Below are 17079 nucleotides of genomic sequence, written 5' to 3'. Positions count from 1 at the left end.
TGTCTTTGAGTGGCACTTCCCATCTATCCTGCAATATTTTCCCTTACAGACACTCTGTACTACTTCTATATGTTGTTAAGATAATGACAATAGAAAAACATTTAGATTCTATTCATATACCTCTTTTAACGCATATAGGAAATGAATGTTGCTTATGTGAGTACTTAATTTGAATGAACAAATTTAAAACTTCTTTCCCCATAAAATATAAGAATGTCACTGCTATAGAATTGGGATGTTGCACTTATTCTTAAGGTGGAAATGTTTAATCCTACCCATTGCCCAAATGTTCCTGATTTAGTCAAACCTACTTTCTGAATTCAGAATTTAATGATTTATAGCATCTAGAAGCCCTAGCAATATGTCAGACTTAAAATAGAATAAATGTAACTCTGTCCTATTGCACGGTTGAAAAGAAGATTATAAAGCCTTTCTGGTTTCAGAAAAGCACAGTAGTATTCTAATGGTTCTAGAATCTCTTTTCCTGGCAAAATCTCAAAGATTCCATTTCTTTCAAGATTTAAAATATATTTGAAAATGAAAACATTGCTTATGAATTTTTTGCTGTTCAAAAATTTTTAAACTTTTTTGATTATATGTATAATGTAATTTTTTTTCCCTTCCCCAAAACTTTCCCAATCCCCTTCCCCTCTCCTTCAAATTTTGACATTTGTTACATTTCGTGTTAGGCATGCATATATATAAACACATATATATATGTGTACGTACAGGTATATATATGTATATATACACTAACACACTATTAATTTCAGGATCTATAATGTTATTTGTATTTAAATTATTTTTGAAAAACTGTTCTAAGCAAATCAAAATGGTTTTCTATTGGAGTAAATTTTAAAATAAAATTCATATATTGCAAGTATTATATACCTATTATTTATCACAATTACCAAGAGATCTTGCCCAACATCATTCATGTTTATGTGACACTTTAAGTATCAAGACCAGTAAGAATCTTGATGCCTACTTGGTCTCTTTTCATATTTTCGGGGGTCACAAAAAAAAATAGCTAAGTTTTGACAGTTCTCAAAAGCATATCAAATATATATGCTTAGACAAAAAATTTTAGCCAATGGTTAAGGTTGGATCAGACTAAATCTATTTTGAACATATTAATTAAAATTCCTAAAACCCAGGGGTTTGCATAAAGCTTAATCCTCATTCCCAGCAATAATCACACACCTCGAGATTGTGAGTTCCCAGTGGATCCCATCCCCAGTTAGGAAGGGGTCCTAGACTTGGGCTACACAGTCCCTTCAAGAAGCTTTTATGTATAGAAATACACTTTCCTTTGGTGTTTCATTTATGATTTATTTTGACTTTCTGTATTTTATAGTCCTATGACATTAGCATTTAGTACCTTTTTATAAATAACAATAAAAAGGAAACCAGGCTATTCACTTGAAAGCACATTTGGAATGGCAGAGCAATGTAACAACACAGATCACATAAAATTATAAAAATCATTTAAAATATATCCAGAGAATGCTTTCACTCTTTTGGAACACATAATGAAGAGTTCTTGGTTCTGGAATAAGGGCTAGTAAATTTTAAATTCCAAGCAGCTCTGACACAGACACAGACACAGACACACAGACACACAGACACACAGACACACAGACACACACAGACACACACACACACACACACACACACACACACACACACACACACACTCACACTCACACACACACGCCACATGCACACACGTACAACGCACACACATTATGTGTATGCATGTGTGTGTGTGTGTATTCAGGACATAAGTTTTTGTTGAGACACATTCAGCTTTTGATGAGACACATAAACTGTAAAATAATTATCTTTTATCGGAAACATAGTGAGCCCTGTCCTCTTACCAAGCCCTGAGGCCTTACTCACTTATGTATATTTCCTATCATCAATCGTGCTCATACAAGAAATGGAAACATAGTCTTCATTTAGACCATTGTTCTGTAAAACTCAGCTAAGAAATTCACTGATCATAGCTGCTCCATTACAGTTAAATGTCTACTTTCAGGTGTTACAATGGGCACGCCTATTGCAAATTATCTTTTCTAATAAATCCTGTGGTTTAATTTGAAAATCAAGCCTTAAACTCTATCGAAACCTTTGGTACGATCTTTAAAACAATTGCTATTATATAGTGTGTGTGTCTGTGTGTGTAATTATGTACACTATGTATAGTTTTAGTTTTGTATATAATTTTATACTAAACAGTGTCATAATATATAGTTCCAGATGATGTTTTTAAATATTATAATTTATTGATAAGAATTGTTTCTCATTGTAGGATTCAAGTTCTGGTATATAATTAAATTTAATGTCAGTCCCTAGCGCTTACTAATCCCTGCTTTTCTTGAATAAGCAAGACATATCAGCTCTCTTATGATTCAGTTCAGAAAATTATGTAAACTATGTGAGAAACAAGGAAGATGTGCAAGTCAGAAATGAGAGTCTTGGATATGTTATAGGAAAGAAAATGGTAGTTTTTATCTTATTTATTCTTCATTTGAGGGAACCAAATGCAGAATGTGTAATCGTTCCATACATATTCGGCTCCAGTTGGACCCTTAAATGACTCACAAATCAGAAAAATCTAATTTGAGCATGGTTTGACTAATTCCACTAGTGATCATCACAAATCTTTCAAACTCACATCTGTTGAATATTATGTATGTGTGGGCCAAATTTTGTTTGTTTGTTTCCAGCTAAGTACCTTAAAACATGTCAGCATTTTCAGTAAGGAAACATTTGAAGCAAAGCTTTGAAGGGAAGCATTCTTATCAGATAATTGTACAGTGTTTACATACAAAACTTGCTAGAATGATGTTAATCACTTTGTTTCTGGTACTTTAATTACAATTGCAACAAGACAGTCACTTCTTGAAAAATTACCCTTCTGCATTCATCTTTTAGAAGACAGGGAATCTAGTTGAACTAGAAATGAGGATTGCCTAATCACACTGCTTCATCACACATGAATCTGACTCTGTCTTTGTTTCTTTTTGTCAAGAGATCAGGAGATTCTTCTCTAGTCCTTATACAGACACCCACTCTATCTGAACCGAGCCTGATGAATTTCAATAACTGCACAAAACAATTTAATCAACACATTTCAAAAAATTCTCTTGGAATTTGCAAGTATCACAGTCAAAGCCAAACTACAGAGTCTGGATGTGGCCCTATAATATGTAAAATTACTACATTTTAATTAAATGATTTTAAGAAAGAATTTGATAGATTTTCCCATAGATACCAAAATCCACAGATGCTTAAGTCCCATCAATTTGGATTTGACTTACAAATGTCCTCCATATGGTCTAAATATTCTCAATTATTGTGATTACTAACAATTAAATTACCATGTAAATAGTTACAAGATATATTGTTTATGAGATTACGGCATATATATCATCTTTGTATTTACAGAAAAGCTAATGGGCTTTTAAAAAATTAATATGTCCAGTGATTGTCTTAAGCTATGGATGATGTAAGTATAAAAGGGCCAACTAAATGTATGGTTATTAATTATTATTAACAATTCTCTATTTTCACTTGAAAAAGATTAAAAACTTTTGAACTACTAATTCTTTTAAAAAATTTATGCTTAATGCTACACTCCCAATAGACTGTATTATACATATTCCTTATATGCAGTATGCTATGTATAATTCCTTATGTCTAGAAAGGATGAAGGTAGTTAGTACAAAATGAGGTCAGAAGATTGAAGGCCTACCTTGTAGCAAGGATAGCCTCATAAGAATCATCAGGTCTCTGTTATGCCTTGTGAGATGCAATGAGAATGGACTGTCTCCACATTAGGAAATAAGTTGTCTCCACACAATGGCTCAGGTGGTGCTTTGACCTTAAACTTTCTGCCTCCAGAAGTACATGGATTATACAAACACTTTTGACTATTATTCAAACAATCTAGTCTAATTTTTTTCTTATGGCATATTAAAGAAACTAAAATGATGTTGAAGATTTTTAAGTATGACTGTTGTTAGCTCAAACTGCTTGAAAAATAAAAATATGGACATTATTTCATGTAAACATAAGACAATCATTCTAATTCTTCTCAAGTATAACCCTAATTTCTATTCTTGCTTGTCTAATTTCCACATGTATCTATTATTTATGCTAACTTTGAAATGTAATTCTGACTCAATTCAAGGCTTTGTGAAAGTGTACTTAATGTTGACTGTGAACTCAGTCATACCTCTGGAAAGGTTAGAAGGAATTGTTACTATTAATTATAACTATATTCTTATGCACTGTTTTAGTACTTTTATTATTAATTCATTGTTTACACTCCAATCAAAGTTACCCTCCCTCCTCTTCTCCCACTCCCCCTACCCCCCCAACCTCCCTTCTACTCCTCAGAGAGGGTAAGGCCTCCCCTAGGATGTCTACTAAGTCTGTCCCATCATCTTGTTGAAGCAGGACCAAGGCACCTCTCCACCCCTCACACCCCTTTGTCTAACCTGGGGAAGGTATCTCTCCATATAGAATGGGCGCCACTTAGTCAGTTTATGTGTTAGAGTTAGATCTTCGACATACTGCCAGTGGCCTCATATACTGCCCCAGTCTTTTTAAACTTTGCTATGGACTACAGAATTATACACTGAGACTTCAATGCATACTTCAGGGGTCTATCCATCAGAGGTTTCTTATATCTTGAAAGACATACCTCATTTACAAAGGAAATGAGCAATATTGTCACCAGAGATGCATATCTCAATCCTATGGGGAAAGAGAATGTGTCAGCTGTCCACATTGCAGATTCATGTGTTAAGAACACGTTCCCTCACTTTACAGCTTAGGGATTCTTCCCACAGCACTACAGTGTGTTAATTGTTTACAGGCACATATTCTGTGAATGGAAGATAAGTTTTTTATTTAGCTATATAATTTTGATATATAGAATATATACTGTATAAGCTTCATAACTGGATCTATTTGTCCTGCAAGGACTGTAGACTCTTAATTGACTGCCTTTTTTTTTTTCTTTGCTCACTTTGTCCTCAGACCAAGTTCAAAATGAAAGGCTAATTGTAAGAGGAAACTTAACAGCTTGCACAAGGTTGGAGTCACAGATGTCTACCAAGGTTACTAAGAAAAGCATGATAGTTCTTTACTTGCCAGTCAAATAACAAAAGATCTGTTTCTTACAGTTGTCACTGGCCACTGTGCCTTCCCCTGTCTGTTCATGGTTTTGCACCTATGATCTTCAAGCCCTGTATTGTTCTGGTAAATGGTTCAGCTCCTTATTGTTTGCTCTAAGAATGTGCTTTTGACCAATGAGAGAAACTTCTATATCACTTCAAGCCTCCTGAAGGAGAAGAGATTTTAGAAAAGAAGGCTAGAAGAAAAAGATGGAGAAGTTAGAGGAAGGACAGGATTATTAGAGTAGAAACAGAACAATGAAGAGCACAGGAAATAAAGAAGATGACCCTCAGATTGTGTATGAAGCTACTATAGAAAGTGGTACTCACCCCTTAGCTCCTGAGGAACTTTTCACCTTGGAACCCTGGATAGGGCCTGGAGCAGGTCTCCTAGCCCTGACAAACATTGATATAATTCTATCACAATTTTATACTGAAATAGGTTATGAGATTTTCTTTTTCAGTGTTTTATAGAATTCTAACGTCTCATTCTTTTTTGAAACAAGGTTTCATTTACAATTAAAATGGCTGTGTATTTGTAAATCAATATTGCAATGTCATAATTTTTATGTCCCAAGATGGAAGTAGATATTTTAATTTTAAATTACCCTAAAATGTTCTTGGAATTCCAGAATGTAAACAATAAAGTTTTCCGAAAATTTCCCCCAGTTATCCTGAATTAAAGTACTGTTAAGAAACAAGATTATTACTAAAAAATTAGTGACTTTTGGTAACAACTTTTTGAATTTGAGTGAAGAACGTATTTTAGATGAACACACTGTACAACCTAAAAAGGGCATTAAAGCATATCAGCATATCAAATATCATTTTGTGTCTTCTTCAAAAGGACTGCAGTGTTTGTTCTTATCTGTGGAAGCACATTTAAATGTTTTAATACTAATACTCCATTGACATGAGACACAATTGCTCCTGACAGTACCAAGCTATTCCCGAGAAAATGTTGGGCACTGATGTCATTCCTTTTGGAGTCCGTTCTCTCCTTGGCTAAGGGCCTCTTGGAAAAAGAACAGTCCCCACCTTGACTGCTGACTACTGTCCTACTGTTTTGAGGGAGATAAACTCAGAAGAATACTGATTGCCAAGTTAGGGTAAGACAGCCTTTCTCCCTCCCTGCTTCTGTGTTGGTCAGTCTGATACTCTAGGCCTTAGCCAAAGCTGATTGTCCCTACATTGCTGTGAGACTTTGGGTGACTGTACATGTTGTCTTCTCAGTCTGTCTTCACTGCGCCTTTTGGAAGTTGCTCACCTGCACTTTCTGCTTACCCTAGTATTGTTATCCTCCTTTTCAGGTTTTTGATGAGGTTAAAGATTAGACTGTCCCAATTATTGTTTTCTCTTCATAATTAGAAATGTTAGGTACAAGACTTAAACTTTCCAGTTTAGGATAACTCTATAGTAATCTCTTTTATGTCTTTACTCTAGGACTAGATATATATTTCTTTCCTTTTGTTCTAGTTGCTTCAATAGCAATAAGTGTGTTTGTTCTTACTTTTCCTTCTCCTAGAGCATACTTGTTATTTCCTCTTTGTATATAGTTTTGTATCAACCCTAAATCTTTTCTTTAAACTAAAAGGAGAATTGTAGTGAGATATCGACCACACCCACACGTATAGTGCTAAACACACCTGTTTGGACATGGTCGCTGGTGAGGATGTGATGGGGAGTGAGTTTAGGTCTGGGATCTGGGCAAGTGACACTCTCTTGTGTCTGGTAGGGTCAAATGGATCAGCCTGTGAAGATCCTTAGAGCAAGAACCTGCAGTGGCCATCTACTTCTTATATAAGTGACTTCTCCCCCAAATAAATTATGTTTAACATTTGAAACCAGTCCCATGGGTCCTTATCCATGCCTCCACATTTATCTGTATATTGTAATTTAAAAATTAAAATAAGTTTAGAAAATTTTATAACTTTTTGGAGATATTAAAATTCCAATAGATATATGTTCATAATCCTTTCCAGTAAAGGAAGCTGTCAGATGCCCCCTTACATAAGCATTCAAGTCAGGTTCCCTATGAATGAATCAGTGACCATGCAGTACCTGCTGACACGGTAACTGCTATCATTGCCTAATGTCGGTTTCCTCCCCTGTATTTACTGCAAAGAAGCACAAGGCAGGTTTGTTTTGTGTGATATTCTAACAGTTTACTTTAAAGATTTACAACAAAGGGCATATTCAAGCCAGGCATGGTCTCAGCACTGAGACAGAAAAGTAGATATGAGCTTCAATCCCTAAACAAAAGCTTTGCCCAACTGGCCTCTAATTGCAAATGAAAAAGTAGATTTCTTTAATAGATTCTCAGACCCCATTTCCAACAGTAGATGGCCAACACAAAAAATACCTCATTGGTGGTATTTTCATAGATTTTTTTTTTTTTTTACTCATTTTGGATACTTTTCGTCTTGCTGATATTTTGTTTGTATATTGTGTTTCCAGTTTTGTGCTTTATGAGTTTGGATCTCTCTCTCTCTCTCTCTCTCTCTCTCTCTCTCTCTCTCTCTCTCTTTGTGTGTGTGTGTGTGTTTTTGTGTGTGTGTGTGTGTGTGTATGAGTATCACTTCTTATATCTTTTCTTTTTTCTGATTGTTTTCCCGATTTCTTGTTTTCTAAAGATAGAATGAAGGAATGGAGTTGGGTGATTAAGGACACAGAGTTGATCTAGGAAGATTTCAGGGAGAGAAACTAATGAAATACCTATTGTATTAAAATATATTTTTAGTTAAAAATACATATGAATATATTAGTTACAGCAGAGGCTAGATAGATGGCTCAGCCTATACAGTGTTAGCTGTAGAAACACAAGGACCTTAATTTGAATCCACATAACCCCAGGCAAACTCATATTTAATGGTACTATGCTGTAATCCCAGAACAAGGGAGGCAGAAATTGACAAGAGAATTCCTGAAGCTCATCAGCAAGCCCAACTAGCCAAATTGGTTAGCTTCAGTTTCAGGGATGGAAAATGTCCCAAAAAACTGAGGTAAGCAATTAAGGATGGCATAGACATATACCTTTGGCCTCTGTGTGCACCCACATACAAACATACACACATACAAAAAACAGAAACAACACAAACACGAAATGCCCTTAAGGCACAAATTAGCTCAGATTAGAAAAGTTTCAGGAGATAGCAAAGAAGTAAATCATGATACTTCTTGATTTTCACAAAGAAACTCATTAAGACAAAATGAGAACACAACTTGATCAGTAAATATGTTCTATGTCAATATCAATTCCCTAGTTTGAATATTTACAATAAATACTTAGGACACTAGTTTTTTGGGGAACCGAACTTTGGAACAGTAGTTTGCAGTTCATTTCTAAGTTTAAAATAACTTAGAATTTTTAAATATGTATCTTCAATTGACAGATAAAGAAATTAAACCTAATTGTTTCAATGACCAACTCAAAATAACAAGAGACATTACAGCTTTAATTTATGGTCTGCTTATTCATTTTCCTCCTTGGTAAAGACCCCCAGTAAAATTTTGGAAGGCTTTTCTCTACTTCCTCAGGGGATAAGACAGTTACCACTTTTTACCTTGGTGTAAAGAATATATGTAAAATATTAAACAATTTATAGAGATATGTATGACCATGCAAGCATTGTTCATGAATCACTGATTCAAAACTTCTGTGTTCTTCTTCTCCAGAGATGAGGTGGAACATTAAATTTCACTGCACCCTTTTGCCAGCTGCTAACCTCTTTTACTTATGATTCAGATTGGACATTCTACTCAAAAAGATTTTAGTCTCAGTTCTTCAGTTAATCCCTGAAGTACAGTGTCTCTTCAGCATAGTGATGTCATATGTATTTGAAAAAGAAATGATAAAAGCAAGAATAGAAAAAAGAATGTCAGGATCAGGCTTAACAACTCGTGAAAAAAAGTTAATGGAACAAAATATTAAACTTGTTTGAGAAAACAGTATCTCAGGCATTCAAACTAAGACTTACAATATAATTCATAAAAATGGTTATGACAAAATATATCCCTAGAGGACACATTTCCATATGCTTAAATCAGAATGAAGTTTCTGCTTTGTTTTTATTTAATTCTGTAACAATGTTAGTGAGCTACAGAAACAGCAGTAAGATCAATGACTTTGTCAATAGGAGAACCAAACAGAACATGCCAAAATAATGATAGTGCACTTTACAAAGACATCTAATCTACATTTTCATTCATGCCATGTCTTCTATACTTAAAACCTCAGTAGAAACACTATATATATATATATATATATATATATATATATATATATATAGTGTTTGTGTGTGTGTGTGTGGTACAGAAAATATTATATTCAATTTCATTATTGCTGCTTCTGTTACTAAACACATGGCAAACATAATGTCAATAAACACAAACAGACATGAAAGTGAGCAAGATCATTAAGTCATTTTGATCAGCAGAGACTGAATAGGAAATGTCATCCAAAAGTATGTGGTTGTCTACATACACCTGAAATCTATACCTGAAAGTTCCCCTATACTCCCACTGTTAATTTTATAGTTCTTCAGTAGTCTTTGGGATTTATCATTTTCATGTATAAATTAATAAAACAGTGAAGATGGCAAAATGCACTTAAATAATTGTGGGATTCTGCATTTTACTATTACACTAAGATGTATTTAATTTCCAATATTGTGAAAAACATACTAAACACAAATTTTGAATTATTGATTTCATGTGGAGAAATTCATCTATTTTCTTATCTTGATCTTGGATTGTTGTGAGTTAAAAATAACTGCCTGGAAATATGTCTTTTAAATCATGAATTTATTTGCATCTCACAGAGCTAATCAATGTCTAAACTCTTTTGAAACCACCAGGAATTCCAGGCTTCTCTCAGCAAGCTAAGCAAATAAGAGTAAGGGTTTTCATCAACAAACTGGTTATAGAGATACTATGGAAACTGTTTCCTATTTGTTCCTGCAAAAATGGCAACAACAAAAATACCAGTGCTTTCTCTCACGTTTTTAACTGACTATAGACTGCATGCATGTTTAGAAGATGGTTTTCTTTTTAATATATACTTTTACACCAGAGCTTATATAACATATATTTAAGTATAAAGATGTTTTTCCAAAGTAATTAGTACTTTGGATTTGTTATTTTCCTTCTCTGTGTTTTGTATTTAAGAATGTGACTTATTTTCATGATGAAATTTTTCTTTCTTGTATCGGTAAGTGCTGTCATCAGGCTTGGAGATACTGAACATTCTGAGAAAGATAAGCTTGCATGTAATGAAGGAAACAAGCAGGGAATGCTCCCCCACACTTTCCATTTAAAGGAATGTGAGTCAGGAACACGGAATTTCTATGAATTTGATTTCTACTGGGTAATAGGTATAAATTCTCCCTGAATGAACGAGGAAGAAGGGGGAGTAGCATAAAAAGGCAAGAATGATGTTAGCAATGAGGGAAGCCGACTATAGAAGTTACAGGAAGCACATATTTCTGTGGAAGTAATAGCCTGGGGCACAGCCATCATCTGGCAGCCCATTACAGTTAGCAAAGATGAAAACCACTTAACACCTGGGACAGAGTCATGGTAGATTTGTAGACAGATATTTTTTTGGTCAGATGGTTCGGGCACTTTAAGTGAGAAATACCAAGGTGAGGGGAAAATTGGGCTGAAAAACTTCACCCATGACATGTGTTGTGTGGGAAATGTAGCCTCTTGTTAATGGCAAACAGATCTACTGTGACACTCCCAGAAGAAGCAGAAAGGTCTCTTCACTCTATTGCCTCACATAATAAATTATAAAAAGAGATGCATAGCAGTATTTAACCCTATAAATACACTGTGACTCTAAACAAAACACAATCGTGGTAATATAGGGACTATTTTCTTTAATTCTACGTTCATTTAGGATCAATAATTTATTAGTTTCTATTGTAAACAAGCAAGGAAAGTGATTATTGTATTGATGCCCAATCTAAATTTTTGTAAGTGCATTTTTTATATTTAATTTATGTTCATGTGTATATATTTGTAGAGGTTTCCATGTAGAGGTTTCTAAACTCATGTATAGAGCCATGGAAACCAGAAATCTGTGAACTGTCCAACTGTAATATATATTATAATCCTTTTATATTTACATATGCTTTTTACTGAAGAAAAATAAAAGTCCCTGATCCAAACTGAGTACTGACCCATGGGGTCTAGAACATATCTATCTTTTTGTTTCTCATAAAGAATCAATCTGTATCCTAAACATTACAAAGAAGTGATAAATATTAAAACATGAAATTGAACTATATATTCATTAACATTTTTTCAACATTTTAACCCATTATGTGAACAATATAACAATTATAAAATATCCAATATTTTTCTGCATTTCTCAAATAAAAAATTCCTGATTTCTCTTCAACTTTCTTAGTTAACCATGCTACATTTTATGAGAAATATACACTAAAATTAGTGAGATGGAAGGAAGATATACTGCTATGTAGTTTATTTACTTATCTTTCCTATTCAGAAATTTTGTGGCAGTACTGAGTTCCACACTGAGGAATATAAGATGTCTGAATACTTTAAAAAGCCTGGGGATAATGTGTAAGAAAAGTGAGCAGGAGGCTATGATCTCTTGAAATGAACTTTAGGTCATTGAGTTCTCAAAAAATATGTTCTATCCAAGTATTTAGACAAAAGTAATATTTTCAATTTTAAAATCTCAATTTGGCTGCCAAATACCACCAATACATACACCATAAACTGCTCATCATTTGTTAATAACATATCAAATTCAATTCTATTCATGCTCATTTTTTAACATAAATGACATTTTCAAAAGCAAGAAAAAATAACAGTTCTATTAAAAGAAGACAACTAAGAAATTGAATTTGAAATGCTTATAATGGAAGCCATGAGGTCAAAGAATTTCATGTTGTTACCTGTAATGCTAAGTATGGGGAAAGATACATGAGTATGGGTGTGGATATAATTGACTAGCTACTAAAGAATCCACTGCAATGATTTGAGAGAGGAGCAGATGTTTTCTTCCTTGGCATAGACACTGGTAAGGTGAGAATATGTCTCTAAATAACTCTACAACTTCTAAATCAAGCTCTTATAAGTAACTGTGAGGAAACTTAGTGTATCACCAAAACAAAACAGACAAAGAAACACAGCAAACAAAAACCGCGAAAAATAGACTTGCTGGTAAGGAAAAGTAGGAGGAAGGAATTTCTTGAGAGTATTCGGTGTGGCTTTGAATATGGTCAAAATTCATTATATACATGTATGAAAATGCCATAATGAAACTCATTGTGTCCAATTATTGTAAACTGACAAAAATCTTTCAATATCAACTGGTAGAAGAAGAAGCATATTATTTCATATTTTCGTGGGTCATCTTGTTCTAATAGTCGTAAAAAGAGCTTAGAAACATTTTAGAAGTATTAAAAACCAATCTTCTCATATTTAAGACAAGAGCATCACTCCTTAAGCTATGACTTCACTATCCCACCTGACAAAGTAGTTAAAGACAGAAACATCATAAAACCTTTCAAAGAGTAACATTTTGTGTTTTCATCACCAAATAAAAAGTTGGCAACTCTTCATCCAGTCACAGACATTGACAGTAACCATTTAAATCTTTGAAATGCCAAATGCCCTACCTTGCCTACATAAAGGGGATCTGAACCCATGTATTCTTCCAGCACGAAGAACTGATTCCACACCCAGCTGCGCTTCGTTCGGGACCTCCCTGACTGGAAATAAGGCTTGGATCTGGACCTTGGCAACTCAGCTTGACTCATCCCAGAGAAGTACAGGAAGAGAGCTATAAGCTGTAGAAAATGACACAACTCTACTTTGCCCAGCTTCATCTTTTTTTTTCTTCCTTTTAGCAGCGTAAGAAAGGAACCTTGAAAAGAGAAAAGGCACAGTTCTAGTTGGCTTCGTAGCTTTTGCCTCCGGCAGACTGTCAGCTGGGAATCCAGAGATAATAATTTGTAGAGTGCTGAACTGAGTGGAAGACGTCAGCAGTGCTGAGTAGCTGTTGCCAAGGAATTGTGTAGTAGATACCTAGAACGAACACGAGAGTTCATGTCAGAAACCAGGACATGTAATCGTGGTAAGAATTCAGTCATTAACAATACTGAATTCCCCAAAATACTAATACATACACTGTGAAAAATACAATAATATTAGCCACTGCTATTTGTAGAAATATTTTTGTTCCACAGCACCATTTCCATGTTTCTTCTAGGGCATTGCATTTAATCATATGATTTTCTCTACATAAATGTAGAACATCATTTCAAAACCTTATTTTAAAGATAGTCTCTTTATAGATCTTACAATCAGTTGCATTTATTGGTATTAGGATGTGAAAATGAATATCTCAAAGCATGAATTTAAGCAAATGTTAATTATATATGCTCGGAGAAATAAGGCATGTGGTGATTCACAACTGACTGATTCTGAGTCACAGAAAATGAGCTGTTCTGACGTGTTCATGTTAGATTTTGATTATCAGCAAAGCCCAGGGCTTCCATTTCCTATCCTTCAAACTTATTGTCATGTGCACTGTGCAGCATGCTATGTATGCTAGTTTACTTAGTTATTTGCTAATCCATGAATCTTTATTAAATGCTTCATAATATGACTGCCGAATAGTGGCCTTCTTCTATAAGCAGAAACAGAATTGACTCATAATGCACAATAAATAGGCAAGAAAACAACTATATTTGTGAATCTTATTGATTTTTGGCTTGTAACCATGTGGTGCTCCAGGGACAGCATAGGAAAAAATCTTTACTCTTGCGTCTATTTACTGCAGGCACAGAATTCTGATTATGCAAGAGATATAAAAACAGTTACAAAACCAACTTTCTTATACGCCCCCAAAACACAGAGGGATAAGAATTTACTACAGGATTCTCACTTAAATCACTATGTTGTACTCTGCAAATTCATTTTACTTACTATAAATAAATCAATAGGATATATACATATATATGGTATATAGAAGGCTCTCCCTTCTCCTCCCTCTCTGTCTCTGTCTCTGTCTCTGTCTCTGTCTCTGTCTCTGTCTCTGTCTCTGTCTCTCTCTCTCTCTCTCTCTCTCTCTGTGTGTGTTTGTATTGCGTGTGTGGTGGATATTGAGAGTGTATAAAATATGAGTAACACAAATCCAAAAGCCCCTACATATTAAATCAGAAAAAAATATTATTCTTAGAATGTTCTCCATTTTTCATAATTTTATCTCTCTACTCTGTAAAAAAAAAACAAAAAAACAACTACCAATCAGAAGAAAGTATTTTAGACAGTTAAAATTTTAAGAAAATATTATATAAAATAGAGGAAATATGAACATAGAATTATCTGAAATTCTTGAGGATACAATCCAGTTCAAAATTGGAAGAAAAAACAAATCCAACTGACGGATAGCTCTATGAAAAAAATCCTATACATAAACATATTTCTATAAAGTTTTGATATTCCTAGTGAATTTCAGAATTATACAACATTCAGAAAATATTTTATTCTGCTATTAGAAAGAGGTAGTTCTATTAAGCCATAGGAACCAGAGGCTGTAGTGAATTCAAGGTCCCCAAATCTGGTGACCAAACACAAGGTGAAATAGAGAGCAGGAGGAGAAAGAGAGATGGGTGACTTAAATTACAAAAACACAAAGAGATAGAAACACTAATCTTCATCAGAGTAGATTAAAACTACTCTTGATATATTATGTGTTTCAAACATAGTGGATTAGAAGGAATAATAAAAACGAGTACAATGGTGCAGTGAGCATGAGTAAGCAGAGGTAAACAAGTCTGCCTCTCCTGCACCTACCAACAGACTACATTTCTGGGCACAAGGAAAGATGCTGTGGTCAACAGGAAAATGACAAGTAGAATTCCAGTTTCTCTGCTTTCACTTTAGAGAAATTACTTATTAAAATTAAAACCATATATCTCCTTAAGACAAAAATAAATAAATATAAGGTAACAAAATTATATTACCTAGATTATGGAATGCCTTAGAGGACTTTGTGACATTGTTTCAGCATGAAAATATATACAACTTTTAAAATAAATAAACATTTCCAGATAGTTATTTTTGGAATCCAGAACTTGGGATGTAAGTCCAAATACATGCTGGCAACGAATATGGATATTTCTGTCTGATAGACCCATATTAAACTTAAAGATGCATAATTAAGTTTAAGAGTCTAAACTACTTGACCTATGATAACAAAAATTAGAAGACACTAAGTAAGTTCCAAGATAAAGCCTGAAGGACCTATGATGGAAATAATGGCCGTAACAGCTGCAATAGCATCTTGGTAGGAATAATGCAAGACATTATAAAATGCTAAGAATAGTGCTTGGAATATTTAAAGTTATTAAAAATAGCTGTTAGAGTTATTATCATCTTAATCATTTTCTGTGTTTGAAACATTATCAGAAAATTGAAGGTGAACTGATCTTATTTTTCATTTCATTGTTATCAATAGTGAAATTATTTAGATACCTGTTACCTTAAAGGAAAACATTCTAACAACAGAGAATTGATGACAGGGAACTACACACTTATGAATCAAAGATAGACACATGGATGAGAGGCTACAAAATACTTGCTGGTGGAAAATTTTAACTATTTCCAAAAGACATTTTGGATAAACCAAACACTAGATTAAAACTACAGATGACTTAATTTAATCAAGGGCATTCACTGATGATAGTAGAGGCCATAAAACTAATGGGGTTAGATCATTGCGATTTTCTATACAACCTTAGATCCCTCTGTGGTTTCCTTTTCTATATGGACAAAATTAAAAGGCTGGAATAAATATCACTACAAAATCTTAGGGATTTTTTCCCATCTTACATTTAGGATTTTTATCAGTTGCTTAAGAGTAATATTACAAGCTTTACTGTAAAACTATAATGAAAAGCCTACTGCTAATACTTTAAGATGAAGAATTTGAGAAGTTTAAAAGGGAATGAGAATGTAAAAGAAGCACTTGGCCTTCTTTTGAAGCACAATGTGCTCTGTAGCAAGCATTGTTCAATTTACTTTTATTGCCTCTTGGAGATTATTTTTCATCTTTACAAAAATATTCTAGATTGAGCAAAGCAATTGGAACATAAATATGAGACTAATCACCTAACACATCATGACACTTGAGATAATAGAACTGAAGGGAAGATAATCGAGAATTTTGTGCTCTCTTGTTTAAATAAAGGGTTCAAAAAGTAGCTAAAATGAGTTCAGAGTTACATACACTTTATCATTGTAGCTGTGGAATATAGAACAGGAGAGACACTGAGATAAGTCTTTAGAAAATGTCTATTTTAATTCTAATCCATTTAATAATAATGTGGAAAATTAACCACATAACAAGTCAATATGTGAATGCTTTGGCGACTCTAGAATGCTAATGAATATCAATCATTTTGTAAATATTTATAACACATTTTGTTCTAGAATTTGAATTATTTGTCATGCTCTTAATCAGTCATTTTTATATTTTTTAAGCATAAATATTACACCAGGATAATTGAATGGGTTTTGTGTACAACATTGGATGACAGAATTCTGTTGTGTAAAGCAAATAAATATCTCTGTAATACCTTTTTGTATAATTACTTTTAAAATCAGAAATAGTACCTATATAATTGTGATTTGAACTTAGTGTGTTCATGTCATATTCACCAATAGTTTTTTTCATGATCAGCCTTCTGTAAATCTTTCCTTCCTTTGCAAACCAATGTGATGCTTAACATAAAATAACTATAGCATTTTTGCAATCTTATTGTACCCTGAGTTGCTTTATCATATAAGAAAAAAAAGAACTCTAACTTTTTTGTTTCAGTAAAGATAAACAAAAAATAACAACAAACCT

The 17079-nt window shown here is 33.7% G+C and overlaps 1 protein-coding gene across 1 annotated transcript in view; it reads right to left on the bottom strand.

Moving 5' to 3' along the window:
• The window catches only part of Cdh7 (cadherin 7), a 119223-nt gene extending 105972 nt beyond the window's left edge, over window positions 1-13251 (bottom strand). The window contains exon 1 of the mRNA XM_027417876.2: window positions 12842-13251. Within this exon, the coding sequence (XP_027273677.1) occupies window positions 12842-13051 (210 nt within the window). The 5' untranslated portion in view covers window positions 13052-13251. The remainder of the gene's footprint in view (window positions 1-12841) is intronic.
• Window positions 13252-17079: the final 3828 nt, after the last annotated feature.

Source organism: Cricetulus griseus, chromosome 5, assembly GCF_003668045.3.
Source record: "Cricetulus griseus strain 17A/GY chromosome 5, alternate assembly CriGri-PICRH-1.0, whole genome shotgun sequence".
NCBI lineage: Eukaryota > Metazoa > Chordata > Mammalia > Rodentia > Cricetidae > Cricetulus > Cricetulus griseus.
The sequence above is the reverse complement of the archived record's forward strand: the minus strand, read 5'-3'. Positions and strand labels throughout refer to the sequence as shown.